The sequence below is a fragment of the Talpa occidentalis genome, unplaced genomic scaffold, assembly GCF_014898055.3.
Source record: "Talpa occidentalis isolate TD23 unplaced genomic scaffold, MPIMG_talOcc4v2.1, whole genome shotgun sequence".
In the NCBI taxonomy this organism is placed as follows: Eukaryota; Metazoa; Chordata; class Mammalia; order Eulipotyphla; family Talpidae; genus Talpa; species Talpa occidentalis.
The window spans coordinates 120499884-120523081 of NW_026555331.1; the positions used below are offsets into that span (position 1 = coordinate 120499884).

The 23198-nt window shown below is 36.4% G+C and overlaps 1 protein-coding gene across 1 annotated transcript in view; it reads right to left on the reverse strand.

Moving 5' to 3' along the window:
• RELN (reelin) overlaps window positions 1-23198 on the reverse strand; it is a 436933-nt gene that overhangs the window by 247796 nt on the left and 165939 nt on the right. The window contains exons 4-6 of the mRNA XM_037511284.2: window positions 20491-20561; window positions 2868-2900; window positions 1554-1632 (exon numbers count right to left, since the gene is read on the reverse strand). Coding sequence (XP_037367181.1) covers window positions 1554-1632; window positions 2868-2900; window positions 20491-20561 — 183 coding nt within the window. The remainder of the gene's footprint in view (window positions 1-1553; window positions 1633-2867; window positions 2901-20490; window positions 20562-23198) is intronic.

Genomic DNA, 23198 nt, shown 5'->3' on the forward strand with positions numbered 1-23198 from the left:
ATCTATAACTTGGGTCAAGAAAGTATACATCACCAGATCAGTCATGAAAATAGGTGAAGCAAAATCAATCATGTTTTATTGATTAAAAAAACAATGGAATTTTAACCACATAACAGTCACGCTTTGTATTTGTCAAGAAAGCTCAATGAAGAATATAAATTAGGTTGACAGAAATGAACTTGCCTTGAAAGAAACAAATCATCTGCTAATATCTATATTAATGGAATGTTTTAAAAAAGGCCAAGAGAAGTATAGAACTTTTCTTGAGTAAAATCAGTGCTTAGGATATTTTTTTGCCTGAAAAATAAGATTTGGGGCTCATTTTTAAGAAATTTACATTTAGGGTATATTTATTGGAAAGTGATGTTGATAAATTTCTTTAAAATGCCATATAATTATAAGACTTGATGACTGTCTACTTTGATTATTTTTTGCATATTTATACTTTCTAAATCTACATCTCTTTCTAGGAAAGACAGAAAAATTTCCTCTGTTCACAACATCAAGCACCACCACTCTCTATATGTATGTCATCTTTAACTTTCAAATCAAGAAACACTTTCTCTAAGAAACTCCCAGTAGAGTCATCTCACCTTCTTTGGAAACCCTGTAACATGTTATTTGTACCTCTCTATACTTAAAAATTTTTATCCTGGATTATAAACTTTGTAAAAATATGTTTTCAGTATTTCCTTTACTAAACCACTAGCTACTTTTAAATATTACTATTTAAAAAGTAATATAATTATTGTGCAACAGTTACTGAACAATGAAAATAAACAAAAACAGAGATGTATACCACATATTGACATTGAGGATAAAATGGTTTCTTTCTAGTCTGGAGTATTGCTTGGGTTTGTTCGCAATTTGAGTTTATATTAGTGCTTCTGTTTTATCTTGAACTCTTGTATATATATAAACATCTAATATAGAAAAAAATCCACATTCAGATGTTCTCCCACATTATACAGACTGATTGTAAGTCTGGGTTGATAGACATATTTCCTTAGAGTCAGCAAAAATGCAACAGATTGCCAACAAATTCATGCATCTATTTATTTATTCAACAAGTTTTTAATGAGTAAGTTCTGATTCATTATTTCATTGCCCACAAAAATCCCATGGAGTTGTGCCTAAAAGAGCCTTGGAAGGAGAGATTGAAGAATAAATAATGAGGTAAACCAATAAATTAAAGTTATTTGGAAGTATGACTCAAATTATTTGTGATTGCAGATAAACCATTTCCCTTTTTCTCTTGGCATAAATGAAATTATTAGATACATTAGTGTATGATGTTTTATATTAAAGGAACTTATACAATTGAAATAAGTATCTAATTACACCCATGGCTGTGAGGGACTCCTATATTCAGCACTAAAAGAAGTCCAGAAATGCAATCTACATGAAGCCCAGTTTCATAGTTGAACAATTCTCACTGATACCTTAGTGACAGAGAATAATTATATTTTACATAACTGCTCCAAGGGAGCAATCAGCCTCATTTTGTTTTTTTCATTGAACAATGCAAAGTGAGGCACATTCCTGAAACTTACCATATATTAGGATTCAACTCCAGTTGGTGGTAGGAATCAAAGTCATCTCTCAGGATAATGCTGTCACTATGTATTTCAGCTAAAAGAAAAAATGTACAGAAAAGAATTAGTCTACAATAAAAGACTTAGGAAAACAAGAGTCAATGTACTATACTTTTGAGGAATAAAGGTATTTTAATTTAAAATGTAATTTTAAATGTTTATATTTCTTTTATCCCTAAACTACTAAGGAACAAGTGTAAAGGTTCTACTGTTCAGACATCAGAAGTGTGGAAACTAGCACCCTACAAAGAGAAGTCCTACCAAAGTCACTAGCAGGAGAAGCTGGATGGTCAAAGTCAAACACAGGGCTTGCCTCTCACAGTCCCATGCCCAGAACTACATGAATAGCAAGGGATGGAGGTGAGATAAACCCAGGCAGTTTGGTTCCAGGATCTGTACTCTTAATCACTGCACAATCCTACTTCAAGAACTGATCCACTAAGTGTCTGGCACTATAAAAAGATCATGAGAAAAATGAGAGATGGTAACTTGCATGATGCCATAAATAAAAGCAGGAAGTTATTTAAAAATCCATTTCATTTAGATTCTTGAAAAAATGACCAAATTATTTCTCTTTTAAAACTAGTAATAAGGGCCTCCCTGTTGGCACAGGGGTTAAAAACAGCACCATCAAGCTATCATCAGCCACTGCAGCATGAGTTCGATCCCCAGCCAGACAGGGAGAAACCCACATGGCGAAGCAGACCTCTCCTGTCTCACCCACTGCTCCCCTCAGCAGTGTATTTCAGTAGATCTGCCTGTTCTGCTCCCCACTCTGTCTCTGGTGAATTCTCTCAACCCTCCTCCCCACATATCTGGCCTATACCCCAGTTCTTCTACACAAAAATAAATAAAATTTAAAAAAATCTAGTAATATTTTGAGCAGAAACTTAAAAATCTGATATGATCTCAATTCTTCTACACTCACAAATTTTACCCACTGTCTCTATGTTCTACTATTTATGATGGTAGAAGCTCTGGGGAAATAGCATTAGAATACTCTGTCAAAAGGACACACTCAATAAGATCCCAAGGATGAATGCTCTATAACAGGTCTGAAAGAACTTCATTAGCTGTGCACTGGGCAGCATGAAAACCTTAATTGGTGAAGCCCTTCATGCAAGAGTAAAGTGCCCTAGGTCCAATTGCAGTGAATGATCAACAGTCAGTGAGGACAGTTTCCTTGCCTCTACAACATCTGCCCACATAACCAGCGATGTCAAACAAGTAGATCTAATACTAAGGTTAGTACATCAGGTCTTAGACACATACCTAGATGTGGGTGTGATGTGGCCTCTGTTGGAGCTAGACCAAGGGAAAAAAAAAGGAAAGATGATTGATTAGCAGGGATGTAAAATATAACAATATATAATCACAAACACTGTTAGAAAATGTAGGTCACAGTATACAAATCAAATGGCTATAGAACATTTTTGAGGAAGAAATAAGAATAAGCATCTAAAATAAGACATCAGCATTTCAATTAGCTATTACATATAAAAGTAATGGATTATCTATTTCTTATTATATCGAAAAGTAATGGATTACTCCTAGAATGAAGAGAAGAACCCCTTATATACAGCGCAGTTACTTATTATACAGGGTTAGTCAGGTGTTAAATTGTCTGCAAGAAAAAATCTAGGGCCTCCCTGATGGCACAAGGGGTTAAGTCTCAGCACTGTGAAGCTATCTACAGCCACTGCAGCAGGAATTTGAGCCCCAGCCAGGGAGGTGACCCACATGGCGCAGCAGACCTCTCAGGAATTGCCCACTGCTCCGCTCAGCAGTGTATTTCAGTAAATCTGCCTGTTCTGTTTCCCACTGTGTCTCTGGTGAATCCTCTCACCCTCCCCATACCTCTGGCCTGTACCCCAGTTCTTGTATGCATAAATAAATAAATCTTCAAAAAAAGAAAAAAATCTAAAGAATGTCCTCTTGAAACTGATAATTTTGGAGTTGCTTTTCCATTTATGCTATATCTCTGTGAATTCCATGTTAAAAATACTAGGTTGACAAAAGAGTAAATAAATTTACTTGAATGGATGTAGTTTTGAAACCAATATACTTTTGAATCAAAATTAAATCAGCTCCTCTGAAAAAAGATGGATAAAATTTGTCAAGGTGGATGTATATATTAAGTATTTTTTTTTTTATATTTGATTCAGTTACTGGAAGGCTTTTAAGTGGCCTGAAACACTCAGATATATGGACTTATTTTTAACTATAAATATTATGAAATTTTAATACTGATCAAATATTCTAATACTTAAATGTGCTCTAATTATAAAATACATACCAAGTTTTGGATACTTAATACAAAAAAGAGAAAGTAAAATATGTGATTAATAATTTTATATGGACTACTGTATACTAAAATGCCTACTATGTCATAATATTCTGTGTTAAGTAAAATGCATTATTGAATTCATTGATATCTTTTTGTTTTTAAATGTGGTTACTAGGATATTGAACATTACAACTATGGCTGGCACTTTACTTCTCCTGAACAGCTCTGAACAAGAGAGATCTGAACTAGGTATTAATCAGGGAATCATTATCACAAGAAGGTGGTGGAGTCATGGAAGAAGACCAAGTATTCAGAGAGAAAGTAGGGAATAAAAAGAGAAGTGATTCAAAGAGGTAGGTATGCATTTAAGGGACTGATAGAAGAGGAAAAACTAGCAGAAGAGACTGATAGAATGCATTCCATATTGAAACAAAGAAAATAGTGTTTTACTAGAGAAGAGGGCTGAAGAGAGAGCAACATACAATTAATAAAGTTGGTATCTATGGAAAACTCCTGTTACCAAGCATTTTGTTAAGTAGAGTCTGTATGTAGATTAGCCCAAGGATTGGGCCTCAGAGCCACACTCTTAACTACTGGGCCGTCTGCTCATTCAAGGTTTTTTTGCAAAGAAGGTATGAGATTTTGTAGCACCTAATGAGGAATTAGGACCAAAAGGATTTTTTTCACTTACTTTGTTTTAATGAATTTTATTGAGTTAACATTGTTTTATATTATATAAGTTCAGTTGCATAGTATTACAATTCAACATCTGTATAAAAATGCCAATCAAAATCACAATGAATTATCACTTAACATCTGTTAAAATGGCTATTATCAAAAAAAGACAAGATAAAAGGGAACACTCACAGACTATTATATTGATCCCTTAATCATTAGGAAACACCCATCCCTGTCTCCTTATTTTGATAGCACACAAAACTGTTCTCAGTATTAAATAATGTCTTTTCTCCCAAGAATAAATAAGTTCCTCCAAGAATGAAATATGCCGTCTAAGACATCAGCTTCAACTGTTAGCAGATTATCAATAAATGCTGAATTAAATTGAACTGAACTGAAGGTACTTTATAGCTATAATATAGTTTATGGTATTTTGGCAAATAAATATTCAAATCTTTGAAAATGACAAAATATAGTATTACTTTAAAAAGTCCTTTAGTATAAATAGTCTGGGTTAACTCAATATGTTAACCCACCTGGATTTATTTAAGTCAACAAATTGAAATGATATATTTATATCACTAGTTAGGAAGACTCAACTCAATATTTGTTAACAAAAATACCCACTGTCTGACATAACTAAACATTATTTTCTCAAAAAGAAAAATATGTATAGCATACATTAAACTTCATAAAAGAAAAAGTACAAATTTATTTGAAAAATATTCACACATGTACTGTATATGGAAATACAGTCCAAATCTAGTAAAGTGCTGGGTTTGGGAAGCTTATTTTAACCATATCTCAGGAATTGACTATATCAATCTAATTTTGTGTAATATATATATATTTTTCTCAGCCTGTAGAAATTTCACCATCTTTTCCACATTTATCAAGGTAAATGCACCAAAGAAAAATTAGAAAAATATCCTAAAGAAATATAACATAGTACAACATCATTTACTACATTCTCACTTGGTTAGTACCAACTTTGTCTCAGACTTCTAACATGGGTAAATTACTAAGTTCTTGAGTTATGTGAATTTGTAAAAAGGTCTTTATTCTTCTCTTTACTAAATTAAAATGCTTTGCAGAGGTCCTAATCTGGCAGTCTTATAAGTGCTTACCCAGAAGCATATCTCCAAGTTTTCCGTTCCTGCTCTTTTGCTATTGAACTTGTTCTGAATTATCTTTCTTGATTACTCAAATGTTTTTTTCTTTAATAGAGGCATTTTTTAATTTATTTGTTTGTTTGTTTGTTTGTTTATACATGCACTGGGTACAGGCAGAAGCGCAGGAGGGTGAGAGAATTCACCAGAGCTAGAGCAGGGAGCAGAGCAGGCAGAAGGACCGAAGTACACTGCTGAGGGGAGCAGTGGGCGGCAGGAGAGGTCTGCGCGCCATGTGGGACCCTCCTCCAGTGGCCGGGGAGCAGCAGTGGATTGAACCGGTGCCGCAGAGGCCAATGGCAGCTTCGCAACCCAGTGCTCAACCGCTGCACCACCGGGGAGGCCCACTCAAATGTTTTTATCTCAACATTTTGTTGAGATAAAAGATCTTACTGATCTTCTGCTTCTCCAAAGAAAGACTGGCCCCATCCCATCACTTACTTTGGTTCAATATATCAGCATCTTTGAATCTGAAGTTGTATGACTAATTCTGGTTACTATATAAAGTTGCCAAAGGGCTTAAACTGGGAAGATTTTTTTCTAAGAACTAAAATGTTCCTAAGAAGTAAGATTTTGACACTGGAGAAAACAGGAGAGAACATGCCTTTAACTGAAGTGTCAGAGACATCCTAATTTTTCCCATGTGTCTATAATGACAGAAGAGCAGATCAGATGAACAACCACAGACATATGAAGGGTGGATTTCTTGTCACTTATCAGAGGAGGTTGAATTGGAGAGAGGGGAAGACAGACTGCAGTGGGTCTGTACTCTGAGAGATCATTGTGGCGGAAGCTTTATTATATGGTCCTTATGCAGCAGTAGTAATGAGATCCATAAGACACACAGAAGTTGGACTCAGTTTTACACTTTGAGGAATTCACTTTTTATCCTAACACCAAGCTATTAAATTTGGATAATCCTAGATTTACAAAAACAGTTAGTTGAACCTTCAACACTACAGAAAAAAATCCCCAGTTCATTTTGGTTTATGCAAACACATGATTACTTATTAAATGATCTATCATCTCATAAATGTTGGGACAATTCAATTTAATATGAAATTTCTAACAAAAAAATTGTAAACTCTTATAATCAGTGCAATGGTTAGACTCTAAAACTTTCAATGATGTTTCTGAAATAGCCTATAGTGATTTGGGAATATCATATCTTACAGTGGATTTCCTGGATCATTCCAAGGATATCCATCAGTATTGACAATGGATAAAGATACCAACTCATAATTCTAAGTCTTTTAATTTTCTACAAATACCAAGCAAGATGGTGTGATAATACCCAGGCAAGATAAGATCTGTGTTATAGAACACATAAAGAGTAAGTAAATTTGTGTTTCAGTGAATTTTAAATCTCATCTAAAATAATCACACATCTGTACCCACAAACAATGCCATTGTGATTCACAGAAACTACAGAAACCACATCGTTTGTAAAACATGATTAGTTCAAGTGTCTGTACTAAAATGGAAATTGAATGTAAGTTATATATTGATAATTTAAGGAGCACAACAAAAGTCATCAGAGTGAGTCAAGTAAATCAAACCCAGAGATAAAATATGAAATGCTAAACAGGCAAGTTAAAAATGAAGATTTCACTTTACTTAGAAAAGTAAAGCCAGCAGAATGTAAAAAATCATGATTAGAATCTCACTACAGGCTCCACGATTTACAAAACTATTTCTAGCAAAGGATTAAGAATGAAGGAAGGACCTACTCTGACTTATTTTTAGTTGAAAAACCAAAACACCTTTAAATCTAAAATTATCAACACATATTTACAGCTATTTTTACCAGAAAAGTATTGATAAATGAGGATATATGTAATTTCACTAATCAAATGTTTCCTGAGAGCAGGTAAATGAGAGAAAAATAGTGAGAAAATTTTAAAGTTTTAAGCATAATATACTTTTCTTCCTGGATAGGTAGTAAATGTGCTTGTGAGTGTCCAAATCACTCATAATTATATATTTATGATTTATTTTCTAGATTCCTTTTGATGTTCATGACAGTAACACTGAAAAGTTTTTTGTTCTCAAAATTCTTTAGCAGGTGGGCCTCCCCGGTGGCGCAGCGGTTGAGCGCTGGGTTGCGAAGCTGCCCGCAGCCTCTGCAGTGCCGGTTCGATCCCCGGCTGCTCCCCGGCCACCGGCGAGGGTCCCACATGGCACGTAGACCACCGGCGAGGGTCCCACATGGCACGTAGACCTCTCCTGCCGCCCGCTGCTCCCCTCAGCAGTGTACTTCGGTCCTTCTGCCTGCTCTGCTCCCCGCGCTGGCTCTGGTGAATTCTCTCACCCTCCCGCGCTTCTGACTGTACCCAGTGCTTGTATAAATAAATAAATAAATATTTAAAAAAAAAAAAAATTCTTTAGCAGGACCTACCCACATTACTTATCTTGGTAGAATACAATGTTTAGGTCAAAAATGAAATGCTTCAATGATATTCTAGGTTTTTGCTTAGCCAGGCATTTTCTTAGATGCTAGGGTACTATTAAGTGACCGAAAGTTTAGATATTTTACCAAATTTTCATGAACAATGTAAAGAAGACAAGTATGGATTTTTCAAGTTGCTAAGGTAGTATTAATGAAACTAAAAGTAACCTGAATTATTGTTTTTATTTATTTTTTTAAAGATTTATTTATTTATGCATACAACAGCTAGGGTACAGGCCAGAGATGTGGGAGGTGGGGGGGGTGAGAGGATTCACCAGAGACAGAGTGGGGAACAGAACAGGCAGACTGACTGAAATACACTGCTGAGGGGAGCAGCGGGAGAGTCAGGGGAGGTCTGCCTCACCCTGTGGGTTGCTCCCCAGCTGGTTGGGATTGAATTAATGCTGCAGAGGCTGAGGAATGCTTCACAGGGTGGTGCTTAACCCCTTGTGCCACCAGGGAGGCCCCAGAATTACTGTTTTTAAAGGTCACTTAAAATTTTTTCTGAAAAAAATATATTGTTTGTAGAATTTCCTTTTTATTTAATTGTGCTATTCTTGAAGTGGTTTGCTAATCTCCATGAGGTAGCTAAAAAGAAGACTGGAAATGCTTTGAATGAATACATGAACATCATACTAATACAAATTTGATAAAGGCAATTATGCCAATAATAGTGAAGACAAATGACTATTATGTGAAACAGTTATAAAAAGACCCAATTCAAATCAAGACAAGCAATTCACATCACAAAGATTGAGTCAGCCTAACATGAACAAGTAAATTCACTCACTGCAAAATTTTCTAAGTACTCACATGCTTCTTGGTCTCTTTAAGCAAAATTATTTATTTGCTTAAAAGTAGAGGACCTCCCTGGTGGGACAGGGATTAAAGACACAGCACTATTAAGCTATCACCAGCCACTGCAACATGAGTTCAATCCCCAGCCAGGGATCAAAGCAGTAGACTCTCCTGTCTCATCCGCTGCTCCCCTCAGCAGTGTATTTCAGTCGGTCTGCCTGTTCTGTTCCCCACTCTGTCTCTGGTGAATCCTTTCAACTCCCTGCACCTTTGGCCTATACCCCAGTACTTGTATGCATAAATAAATAAATCTTAAAATAAAAGTAGAGAGACGTGTACTGACACTTTAAGTGGAAAAAAAAACCACACACTTAGCCCATATATGCTAATACACCTGTATGCTTCTAGAGTCACAGGTCCCTTCCTAAGGGATATCTTTATTAGGGAAAAGCCAGATTGAGAGATTTCATTTTCATAGCTTACTATTTTCCATTCAAATGTGAGTTAATTTGACTTTTAATATGTTATGATATGTTACTTACCAAATCATTTCCAAACTTTCAAACACAGCTAATACTAAATATCAATTGTTGGGCATTTGATATATTGACTCTTGGTACATTATCTTTCATCTACTAAATTACATTTTCTCTATTAACTCCAGTAATTTAGATAATCTCACAGATTATAATTAGTAATATGTTCTTATGACACTGGCAAGAGCGCACTAGTTGAGTTTTTCACATACAACGGGAAGATCAGAAAGTGTCTGTAAATTAAAAGTGGAAGCAGGGCCTCCCCGGTGGCGCAGCGGTTGAGCGCTGGGTTGCGAAGCTGCCTGTGGCCTCTGCGGCGCCGGTTCGATCCCCGGCTGCTCCCCAGCCACTGGAGGAGGGTCCCACATGGTGCGCAGACCTCTCCTGCCGCCCGCTGCTCCCCTTAGCAGTGTACTTCGGTCCTTCTGCCTGCTCTGCTCCCCACTCTGTCTCTGGTGAATTCTCTCACCCTCCCGCGCTTCTGACTGTACCCAGTGCATGTATAAACAAACAAACAAATAAAAAAATAAAAATAAATAAATAAAAGTGGAAGCAAATACCAACCAATTTTACATTGGCTTCTATTATTGCACTAGGATCTTGGAGCTTACAGCCATGTTTTTCGTAACAACACTTTAATAGTTTAGACCACTGGGTGTTTTTCCATAACTATTATAAACATGAATCTGTTACAGGGCAGGGAGAGGGGCACCCAAGATCCCGCAAACCTGCCTGCTCTAAATAGGTTCTGCCATCCGCCGCATCAACACAGAACATATGAGATTTTAATGCAAAGGAACTTCAATACAATGAGTAAACACAGGAAAGGCGAAGAACATAGTTTCTGAATAAAGCACCCAAAGTTACCCATTCCTTCATGGGTAGAAGTCCACCCAAACAGGATTGGCCCAGAGCAAGGCTCAAAAGCCTGCCACAAGTCTAAAGCACCTTTTAGTGGGGACCCACAGAAAAGGGTCAGAAACAACCAGACAAGTTTGGGAGGAAAAGAGCAAAATGAAAACCAGTATAAAAGCTGCCATTGTTATATCCCCATGGGTCATTCATCCACATCTGTTTCAACCAGTCCACGACCAAAAGGCAAGCACAGTTTCTTCATGTGTCTCTCTGCTCCGTGTGCCTTCTCCAGGTCTCTTTCTGGCTTTCCATCCTGCTTCCTTCCTTCCTCAGTCCCTTCTGCTGCTGTTTCTTCTCCCTGCTCAGCTTCACCCTCCCTTGGGTGGGGCAGGAAACCTGGAACCTCCCCCTTTCCTGGGGACCACCCAGTTACAGATCCACTATAAGGCTCTTCAACATTAAATGGAAACAAATTCTTTCTATTATCATTTCTACTTGTCCAAGAGACAAATTACATGCTTAAAAGTAAAGCTTCATTTCTTAAAAAGCATTTCTGTGTTTATGGTCATTCAAAAGTTGAGCCCACCAGTATCTCATTAGGTCACAACAGCCTTATTATAGGCATGTTGGAAAAAATGAGGTCATGGGTACTCTTTGCCACCTAGGGTCACCAGAGCCTTGGTGTTCCCCTCAACCAAGTCAGTATCATCCTCCCTTCCCATCAGTGATTGCAGTTGCCCCAGCCATGTCCCAGCAGGAACCAAATGGCGGTGGTGATCTGCACACAGTGGGGTCACCAAGGCAAAGAAAAGGTGGAGGATCTGCAGCTTAGGATAGAGAGTTGGGTGTAACTAATGGCAGAAGAAGGAGTTTCAGCTGACTGGACCTCATTTTGTTCAAAAATGCTCATAGGAATAAGGAATTTACTGCGCTGGCACTTACCAAAGTAGATATTTTGGACATGTTTATAGAAATCAAAGTTGGAATTGCTTATAAGTTAGATAGTAAAATCATACCCGATTTGCCAGCAAACCAAGAAGTCTTAAATAAAGTCGAAGCTCAGTGTAATTCTCTCCCAGGATGGACTACAAATAGATCAAATGCCAGGATATTTAAAGAACTACCTGTTAATGTTCAAATGTACGTTCAATTCATAGAAGACGGGCTTCAAATTTCAGCCAAATGAATTACTGTAGGTAAACCCAGACAGAATATGATTCAACTATTTTAAGGATTTCTAGTGACACAAGAAAAATCCCTTGAAAAGGGAGGAAAGGACTTTCTTAAATGTTTCATTTATGATCTTCAAATTTTAGGAATAGAGACACTGCAGTGAGTTTTAAGCCCTACTGTTATTTCTAGTCTTTTTAAGATGGCTGGTTGGTGTCAAGTTAAATAAACTGTGGCAGATTCCAGTGTCAGCTCCCTAGGCTGGCATAATCACAGAATCATTTGTTGCTTTTCCAGCTCATGGTGCCACATTTTCTTTTAATGTTTAGTAATAGTATAATCCATGCTGCTTGAAATCAAAAATAGAATTACTTTCAGTGTAGTTTTTCTTCATTATTGTCATTTGTGTTCTTAGGTTTTTACCTCTTTTAAATGGCAAGAAAAATGTAGGGTTTTTTTTTTTTATAACCTGATTATTCAGGTCTATAACTGTAGCCTTTGCTGTTACCAAAAAATGGTGAAAAGAGAGTTCTGTAAATTTCTGTAATGCTATAAATTTTCTTTAAATTGTAAAGCTGTTGGGCCTCCCCGGTGGCTCAGCGGTTGAGCGCTGGGTTGCGAAGCTGCCCGCAGCCTCTGCAGCGCCGGTTCGATCCCCGGCTGCTCCCCGGCCACCGGAGGAGGGTCCCACATGGCGCGCAGACCTCTCCTGCCGCCCGCTGCTCCCCTCAGCAGTGTACTTCGGTCCTTCTGCCTGCTCTGCTCCCCGCTCTGGCTCTGGTGAATTCTCTCGCCCTCCCGCGCTTCTGACTGTACCCAGTGCTTGTATAAATAAGTAAATAAATCTTTAAAAAAATATATAAATAAAATTTATTAAAAAAATAAATTGTAAAGCTGTTTATTTTCTGCAAAACTGAGCTTTGGTAGGGGATGGGTTACAAGGATGTTATATTCATGGGTTCTTTAATTTGAATAGAACACAAAACTTATTTCTCTCTGTAAATTATTTAATACATTGAACATTTAATTAAGTGTTCAATGAGAAAAGGTTTTCCCTAAAACAATACTAATGTTTAAAAAATATTAGCTATTAAAAGAGCTTTTATGGCATTTGTGGAAATTTTTCTTTAATTTTATATATTTACTCTGAAATGCATAACTTTCCTTTTTTACCTTAACAGTGTTTCTAAATCTAGTGGATTACTTTCACCACTGCAAACATGCCTATACAGTCATCTATAAGTGTCCAAATGAACCCAAACTTTTGGCCATAATTTTTATCATGCCTTTCTTTCTCCTTTAAAAAGAGAGGTGTTATTTTCATAAGTAGGCTTAACATCCTGTGTTGCAGATTATCCTTCGATAAGCTTTTTTAAATGTTTAAATTATGTGCCACTTAAATTTATTATACCACCAACTGCTGATTAAAAAGAAACAAAATATTTCCATTAAAAAAAGAGATTATGTTTAATTACCCCAAAGGTTATTCTTTGACAAAAGAGTTTTTCTTTCAACTGACTAATTTTGGAAGGCAACTTTTAAATAATCATGTGAGCCCAAAATGCATTTCAGCCAACTTGTTGAACAAATTCTCAATGCAAAGGATGGAGATTTTAATAAACTGGGTGGAAAAAGGAAGGTTTGACAAAATTTAGAGATGTATTTACTGAGCCCCACACTAATATTAGTGATAACTTTTTTAAAAAACAGCTTTAGAGTAAGACAAGCACTATATGTATACTGCAATATATACAACTATAACATAATAAAGGTATTATGTTACAGAAACTATATCTGCTGAATTATTTTAGAATTCAAAGGCCCTAGGTAGTTTTGCCTCAGGTTTCCCTTCACCTAATTTGAAATTCAAATGTATGAAACTTCCAAAGCTAAATATGACAAATTAGACATGGTCTGTGAAGTTACCATTTAATGAGCTATGAACCTAGACTTTCATCTCCCCAGGAATAATTTCTTTATTACTTTTTGTATTTTATTGCAATAAAGCACCATTTGACCTTCAAATATGATAATTAAGCTTCCAAAAATGTTATAAATTTAGAGTGAAAATAGTTCTCCCTGTGTTCAGGAATATACTTAAGATCAGTATAAAAGATTACTTGTATTTGAAGACAGCTAAATGACACACGGAACCAGCAATATTAGGAAGTATTTTTTTTCTCCTTTCCTCCCCTATTTCCCACCTCAATTTGACTTGTGTCTCAAAACAGCTTATCATCTCTCATATTCTAAAATAAATGGAATAGGAACAAAACAAAAATCACATATCTTTATAACCTACAAATGGAAGAACAGAGAATTCTTATGATTTATTCTATTAGGAGCTATCAATAATGAGATTTTAAACACTAAAACTTGAGACTCACTGTCTTGCAATTTTCATGTCCCTCCTCTTCTGAAGAGATAGCCATACACTTTTTAAGAATTTGACTATGGTATGAATAAAAATTTTAAGTGAAAAATAAGAATGCAAAGTAATATACCATCTGCTATTGTTGGTGAATTACACTGGAAGGTATGTACTAGTACAATGGAGTCACTTCACTAGTGCTGGACAATCTACCCCCGGACTGGCTTATTGCTGAGAAGTAGATTTCTAGTCATTTTACTCACCTGCAGTTTCAGGCACTTTGCCAAAAAAGTTTGGCCTAAACTCTAACTGAAAGAGGAAATTTCCTGTGGGTCTGGGACAGGCTCCTTTTTGGGATAAAGTAGCCTCTCTTTATTTCGGTCACAACCCTACTGGTGCTTGTTGGTAGTAGTAGTAAATTTGGCATGTTGAAGTGCTAAGGAGGAGCAGATTATGAAGAGGAAAAGGCTGATGATTCAGGAAAGAGAGGACAAAACTCTTGAGCAAGGTCCAGAGGAGATGACAGGAATGCCATTACATTGGGGGTTTTTTTGGGTGATTATAAGCTATTCAGCATAGGATGTGTAACTTCCTTATATGACCCTGGAACTTCCAAGTATGCAGTATATGGTTCCACATATGCCAATCAGGGACACAGAACAGCATGTATTACTATTAATGAATTCCAACCATTAAAATACAATTATGAAAATGTTTTAATTACAATAAAAACTGACTCTTCAAATGTAAAAAAATAGGGTTGGTTTAGTGGGTTGTATAAAACAATATTTAACATAATAAATTTTTGTAAAATAATACAAATTTAATTTAATAATTTAATAATAAAGTTGTAATTTATGTGTTTTGAAAGCTTTTCTCCTTTCCCTCAAGTAATTACATAGATCTAAATTAGTCTTTGTCCTTCAAATTATGGGGGAATCCAGCAGATCACATAGCAGTTTGAGTATAAACCATACTTCTATGGATATCCAAAAGGACTCAATGTCACATTCTCTCAGGCATAAATCTTGGTGTTTTGACTTTGGACTAGATAAAGCTGTCAAGTGGGAATGCATGCAGCCCTGAGAACTGAAAAGAAGGCTCTTTAAGTATAGGTTCAATCCTCTCGGGATAAACAGTACCAAGAGTCAAAAACACCATTCTTTAGGAAATTAAAAGTGTTCAGATCCACCTAGACATAGTAGTAAGATATTATACTAGGGTCCTGTGAGCTCTGTCATTTCCTCTTAATCTTGTCTGTCATCAGGATCATTTAGGGACACTCTTTGCTTGCCACACCTCAGGACTTCAGTTCCTTCAATGATTGGGTACTCTGTGAACCCATAAAGCACAACAGGTGCTCCTGAATTGTTATAATCAAGTCTCCTATTTTGGCTCCCTTTGTTTGTAAATTATAAAGTACAGGGATGTTGGGAACAGCAGTTGCGACTGCTAAACTGAAATGTAAGCTGTAAGATAGCCATGGGGAAAACAGATGTCTTTGAATAGTAAAAGTTTTAACATTGAACAAATTCAAGTAGAACACATCATTCACTATTTTTTTTACAATTAAAGTAGAAAAGGTAAAACTCAATTTCTGACTATTATTTGATTCTGACTTGTTTCATCTGAATTAATAGGCAATTTGAAATTCAAGGCATTAGAAAGCTAAATAGTAATATAAGCTACTAAGTAATCAGGAATAGCAAAGGGAAGATTTTGGTACATCTAATCTACATTTCATAAAAAAGTTGGATACAAAGGTATTCTTTTCCCATCCCCACTCCCAGCTTTATAGAGATATAATTGACCAATAAAAATTTTATATGGGCCTCCTGGTGGCACAGGGGTTAAATCCTCAGTGCTTTATCAACCTATCTGCAGCCACTGCAGCATGAGTTCAATCCCAGCTAGGGAGAAAATCCACATGGTGCAGACTCTCCTGTCTCACCCTCTGCTCCCCTCAGCAGTATATTTCAGTAGATCTGCCTGTTCTGCTCCCCACTCTGTCTCTGGTAAATCCTCTTACCCCCCATACCTCTGGCCTGCACCCTAGTTCTTATATGCATAAATAAAAATGAATCTTTTAAAACATGTTATATATTTTAGGTGTACAACTTGATGTCTTTGTATATGTATACACTGTGAAGTAAACATCACTCTCAGGTTTGACCTCACATTCAAATGCATTTTTAAAGCACAGAAAAATATCTAGTTAGCCTGTACCCCAGCTTTTGTGTGCATAAATAAATAAATCTTTAAAAAAAAAATCTAGTTAGGTTAAACACCTCATTCACCTAATGGACTTAACTGAGACTTTTTCCTTCCTCTATTTCACCATTTAAATAAATCTTCACCAATGCTTATTACACAGGGTTAAAAAAATTCCCAAGTTTGGGGGCTAAATGAAATAAATACACAGTTTACCACTATGGCCCAATGGTCCTTAGAAAACATAGCCACACTTTCTATCACTCACTGTTCTGCGGGTGATAAATAGCAGAACAACTGCTGAGCGTGGCAGAAAGCTGCCAAGGTTTTCTGCTCCAACTCTAAGCCTGACCCTTTTCCTTCTGACATAAAACATTTGCCTTTGGTTATATCTACTCCCGTCAACCCAACAACAGAGAATTCCAGCATGTTTTATAAATGGCATGCACCCTTTGGGGGCACTACAGGGCACAGCTACTGTTGGCCGTTAAGCTTGCCATCTGGACTTGCTAAATAATCAATGTGTGCATTTGAAGGGGGCATGCCACGAAGCTCACAGGGCAATGAATATACAAATGCCACTATTTTCCCTGCCCTACCTCCTCTATGTCCCCCTCCCATGATCTGTGCACACTGCTGGACCAGCAGCGACCAAGCAGACACATTTGCATCAGCTTTGCACTTGCCACATTATCTTACATAGGATCCAAAAAAGGGTATACCTGGGCCTCCCTGGTGGTGCAAGGGGTGAAGTACAACATATGAAGCTATCCACAGCCTCTGCAGCGTGAGTTCGATCCTCCCCAGCCAGACAGGTAGCTACCCACATGCTGCAGTAGACCTCTCCTGACTCGCCCGCTGCTCCCCTCAGCAGTATATTTCACTCAGTCTGCTTGTTCTGTTCCCCACTCTGTCTCTGGTGAATCCTCTAACCCCCCACACCTCTGGCCTGTACCCCAGTTCTTGTATGCATAAATAAATAAATCTTAAAAAAACACAAAAGTGTATATTCTCTCCTAGGAGTTCAGGGAATAGTGACAGTTGGTAGTGAACCTGTTTATTCAAATTGTGGTTCTTGACGATTTTTAAAGTTTTATGTTTTAAATGTAAGGATCTTTTTGGTATAATGCAGCCAACACTGGGCTGTGAGCCCAGAGCTGGGATCTACTTGCCCCTTACAAGTAGTGTATATTTTCTCATGTTAACTTTTTTGGCTTAGTGGTGAATCTATGAATAAGAAACCGACAGATCTATGATCAGAACATAAATTCAAATATTATTCACATATATACGTATCACTCATATTAGCATTTTCAATAGAACCCTTTTACATGATTCAGAGGGATATGGATTAGGTCTAGGGTCTGAAAGCCTGAGTTATCCAGATAAAGAAGATGTAAAATGATCATGCACACAAATGAAACAGAGAGGGAGAGCATAGAGTGCAAACAGTATTAGTGATGGAGTAAGGTATATTCCACAGGAATTCTAATGAGAAAATAAGAGAATGAGAAAAACTGTAGTGAGGGAGGCAAATTAAAGCCAGCTTAGGAAGGATTTTACTTATACAGCAATAGAGATTTTACTCTGACTATAAACTATTGTCTCCAACTGTGATATTGAAAGGTTTTAAGCAGGAAAATGATCACATCCTTTTTCCATTTTAGAAAGCTCATTATGGTACCTCTGTCTAGGGCACTGAGGAAGTGGAAGCAGGGAAACTGGAGAGGAGGCTATTCAGAAATTTCCAGAGGAGGCTATGGGGCCTGATCCGAGATGGGTGAGTGGCAGTGGGAAGGAGATAGATGGAAACACCTTTTCTCTTAAACTGCTGCTGACCTTCAGGACTAGCTCCCTTGGCTGCCTTTTCTAATGCCCCCCAGGGAAATGTAGCTGCCTCCTGGATCCACTGGTCTTCCATTTACACTCTATACTGGAAAAACAGAAAATTGGTCTTTTTCACTTTTATACTTAGCACTTAGCTAGGACAGAGCCATGCAGGTGCTGGATACATGTTTGCAGAGTAAAATTCTTCAATAAATGTCTTTTAAGAAGAGGGATCAAGATATCAATAGCGTGTTTTTCTGATCCTTTTTTCTTTTTCACTAAACTTACCTAGCAATACAGTCTTGTAATAATATCTCACAAAGCAAAACCTGGTATGTTTATATTATTAAATTTAGTTAAAATGAATAAGCCTACTGAATATGTTGTAATTGAAAAGCACTATGCTGTATATATAGAGATTGTCATTTTTCCCCTCTAATAAATTCATTAGAGATTCCACATCCAATGAAAAGAAAATTATTACAAGTTAAATTTATGTTATTTTACTTTAGGAGATAATTGATGTTTTAATTAAAAGTAGAAGGGGCCAAAATAAATATATGGTTTATAGCACCAATTATTTCCCTTATTATTCCTGACAGCAGACGCTATCACTCTTGTTACTATTCTTTCCACCCTATCTGGGATGGATTGATATGATTTCAGTTGATTAGGTGCTGTTGAAAGACTCAATGTTTTCCTTTGGTCCTAGGCTGAAAAGCATTTTTAATAACACCCACATCCACATCTACTATTATATAAATAATATTCATGTACAACTAACATATAAAGCTTTTTCCCCCCCTCATTGACTAAGAACATTTTCCCAGTGACTTTTCTTGGCTCTTTCCTTTCATTTTAAATGAGCCCAATTCCAACAATTCATTTACAATAGAAAAGACTCAACAATCCAAGGCTTAAAAGAAACGCATTTTTAGGGAATGTTAAATGTAAATAAAAGTAGACATATCTTTCCCTGACACTGTGCATTTTTCAGAATATTAGTGTTTTTGTGTGATACAGTATTCTATATTTTCACTAAAGTGGATATTTTATAGTTTGAAAAAATATTGACATTGTGACAGATTCTTGAGCCTACTACAGAGACTATCACATTTTATATTTTCAGAAGCCACAGATTAAAAATCTATTTAACCCAGCATTACCGATTATGTTTGAAACTATAATTAGAAGGGGGTTTTCTAGGATCTCCCTGGTGGTGCAGGGGTTAAAGTCTCAGCACTATCAAACTAACACCAGCCACTGCAGCATGAGTTCAATACCTCACCAGGGAGCTAACCACATCGTGCAGCAGCTTCTCCTGTCTTGCCCACTGCTCCCCTTAGTTGTGTATTTCAGTAAATCTACCTGTTCTGCTTCCCACTCTGTCTCTGGTGAATCCTCTTACCCGCTGCACCTCTGGCCTACACCCCAGTTCTTGTATGAATAAATAAAAATAAATATTAAAAAAGTGGTTTTCTAATAATCAGAATTTTTCCAGCCATAATTAGCAAATACCACATTATATAGGTAAAGCCATATTATTGATGTACATACACAAGTGTATTAAATATATTACAATTAATAAGTGATATTTTCTTAGGCATTCAAAAATCAATATAATTTCCCCTCAAGCCCATTTGATTCTTTAGCAAAAAGCTAATTACTAAAATTTTCATTTAAATTCAGTTATGATTCTTAAATTAAGAAATTTCATAAAGGGCCTCCCCGGTGGCGCAGCGGTTGAGCGCTGGGTTGCGAAGCTGCCCGCAGCATCTGCGGCGCCGGTTCGATCCCTGGCTGCTCCCCGGCCACCGGAGGAGGGTCCCGCATGGCACGCAGACCTCTCCTGCCGCCCGCTGCTCCCCTCAGCAGTGTACTTCGGTCCTTCTGCCTGCTCTGCTCCCCACTCTGGCTCTGGTGAATTCTCTCACCCTCCCGCGCTTCTGACTGTACCCAGTGCATGTATAAACAAACAAACAAACAAACAAATAAATAAATAAACAAACATGCCTCTATTAAAAAAAAAAAAAACAGAAATTTCATAAAAACATCACTCTATACAAAAATTGATAATGTGTCTATGATGATGGTGAAACTGACATATGGTCCAACACATATGAAATACATATATAAAACATATAACACAATCAAATATTTAAAACAATAAATACAAAGATTCTCAACAAAGTTGTCAAGACATTTAAATGATAAATTGAGCAAATATGTTTTTGTAGAATTCTAAAATTATTACTAAGATTAATATTTCCTGGACAACTAAAGATAATTCATTGTTTTAAAAAGTATGAGTTGTTTTTACCTGTTATTTATTTATTTAGTTTACACTTGTTCTTTTCAGAAACCTATAGATCTTTATCAATAAGTACTAAAATAATTATTAGTGAAATGAAGGAATCAATAATTCCATGTTTAAAGCATCACAATCAAGTAACGGTTATAAAATCCCTACTCTGTATATAGAACAAAGGACCTACCATAAATAATTTTGACACAACCAGTATGGAAAAATAACATGATTCTTACCTCCTTGCTCACATAACTGCTGAGCTAAAGCATCTTTGAAAATAATCTGGCCTCTATGTGTTGCTGTAGCCCTGGAAACAAATAGGAAAAGGTTAATCAAAATCTTGTCACATTTGGTAATAATGTGTTTTTTTATCTTTTAAAAAAGTGATTAAAATATTATTGTATGAATATGAATTTTTAAGGCCCCTGATTTGAGAATTGTTTTCTCATTTTATTTTACATAGATATAACATTTGTGGGCTCTTTCCAAAATCAGCAAATGTGAGTAAATCCTGGATGGAAGAAAACATGTGGAAAGGAAACTTAGAAAAACTTCTTCGGGAGACTTTGATGTAAATGTTTTGTGGAGCAATCATATTAGTACTGAAGAAAGACGCTCCTACTGTACTTGTTTATGAAATTCATAATGTCCATAACACAGAGAGTTGTCAGAGAATTACCTTTTTAAAAGTATTTTTTTAAAAAGAGCATAGTCAGAGATTTTGTCATAATAAAATACACCTCCCCTACCACTGGGTCTAATTCTTTATTTGAATGCTTCTTTTACCTTCTCTAATCAGAGCTCTGCACATGGATAGGTGAAAAAAATAACATCTTTGCAGCAGATGTGTTGTTCAATGGCTATATTAGGAACTGTCTTATTAAAGGAAGAATTATTTATGCTTTATATATGAAGTGTTTTTCCTTAAAAAGGATTTTTCTGGCACAAAATGTATTATTTAAATGAATTACAAACAAAATCATGTCTCTCTACGAAAACCTGATTTTAGAAAATAAGTCATATGACAAACCTTTTTAATACCTAAAAAATGTTAACATTTTATGTCAACTTTAGTTCTAGTGTAGTTTAGTCCTACAAAAATAATTTCATTCAGTCATCACTTATTGAAGATAAACTATATACAAGGCACTGAGAGAGCAGCTTGACCTCTTCATAACCCCCTCCATGTTGGCAGTCCTCAGTCAACATCCTGACCTTTGCAGGCTTCAGTAGGATCTCATGGATCTCAGCATTGCCCACTCTGGTCTACATGTGACTGTTCCTCAAGGAGCCGTTGCTACTCCTAATGTCAGTTCCTCCAGGACACAACTTTATGAAAGTAATCTGATAAACTAAGCCAAGCTGAAGTGTTAATGAGTGATGATGCTCCAAACTAACATATTTTAGCAGTGAAACTGAAAATACTATATTTTAACACACACTCATATACACGATGATACAATTTTGAGAGTTTGGAATGGTGGAATGGAGATTAAACTGGAGTGAAAAATCATTAGTCAATCTTCAATTCACACCATATGTGAAGTTTATAAGGGTAATCAGACCTTGTTGTTGCATATTAATCATCATCAAAATTACAGAGAAGCAGATGCTACCACTCTCTATATAGTCACATATGTTTATAGATTTTTCCTTCCCTTTTAGCAAGCTGAAAATGAGGATTAAACATAAGGCAAATCCAATCCATCAACATGCCCCACAAATTCACTTACCAGTTACAGGTTTATGTCCAGAGAAAACATAGAAACTTTATTTACCTAAATGCATTTCAATCTCCATCAAGCCAAGAATTTCTGAGTTCACATATACAGCTAGCAGCATCACAATGATCATAAACATAGAATTTTAATTTGATATCAGCTTTGGAGGTTTTTTTCTCTTTTTAAAAAAAGTTGCATTTTTGGGCCTCCCTGGTGGCACAAGGGGTTAAGATGCAACCTATGAAGCTATCTGCAGCCACCGCGGCACGAGTTCGATCCTGAGCCAGGAAGCAACCCACATATGACACAGCAGACCTCTCCTGTCTCGCCCGCTGCTCCCCTCAGCAGTGTATTTCACTCAATCTGCCTGTTCTGCTCCCCACTCCATCTCTGGTAAATCCTCTCAACCCCCCCACCTCTGGTCTGTACCCCAGTTCTTGTGTGAATAAATAAATCTTTAAAAAAATAAAAAATAAAAAATGTTGCTTTTTTAAATTGTAATGTTGGTTTTCAATACTGTATATGATTTAGGGGTACAGATTCACATCTCAGAAGTGATATATTTTCAAAATCACAAACCACCAAGAAAAGTCCTACAAAGTACAGTGTTAAATAATTTCTTATTTTAGTTGTCATTTGATTGTAAATATAATAATACTATAGTAATATTTCCTATTCGCCCACTACTTAGCTATAATTGTGCTGTCTGTGATTCCCATAAAAAATGATAAGTTCAAAGTGTTTAGATAAAATTCATGCAAAATTTTTCTTTTTCCCAGGATACCAAAAAACTGGAAATATCTTGGTCACTCTATGGCATCTTATGAATAGTCTACATTGATCTCCTCAGATTTAGGCATTGTTGCTTTCATTCATGCTCTTATTTCTGCTACTTTGGTTCAATGAATAAATTTCTTAGGAACTAGAGAATAATGAAAAATGGAGGAACTTTTAAAGATCATTTATTTCTTTAGCAATGGTACTTATCTATCCAACATGTATTATAGAATTTCAATTTCTGAAGTAGAGAAGCCCTAGTTTTTTAACATCCAACTTGTTCCCCATCCCCTATTTCCCAAATCTTCCTAGCTCACTTCTCTGGAACTCTTAGGGCTTTAATGGAGCAGATTCTGAAAACCACCGGATTAGTCTTATTCTTAAGAGTATTGGGAGACTAAAGCCCAGTGAGGATATTTACTTGTTGAATGTCACAGACTGTTAAT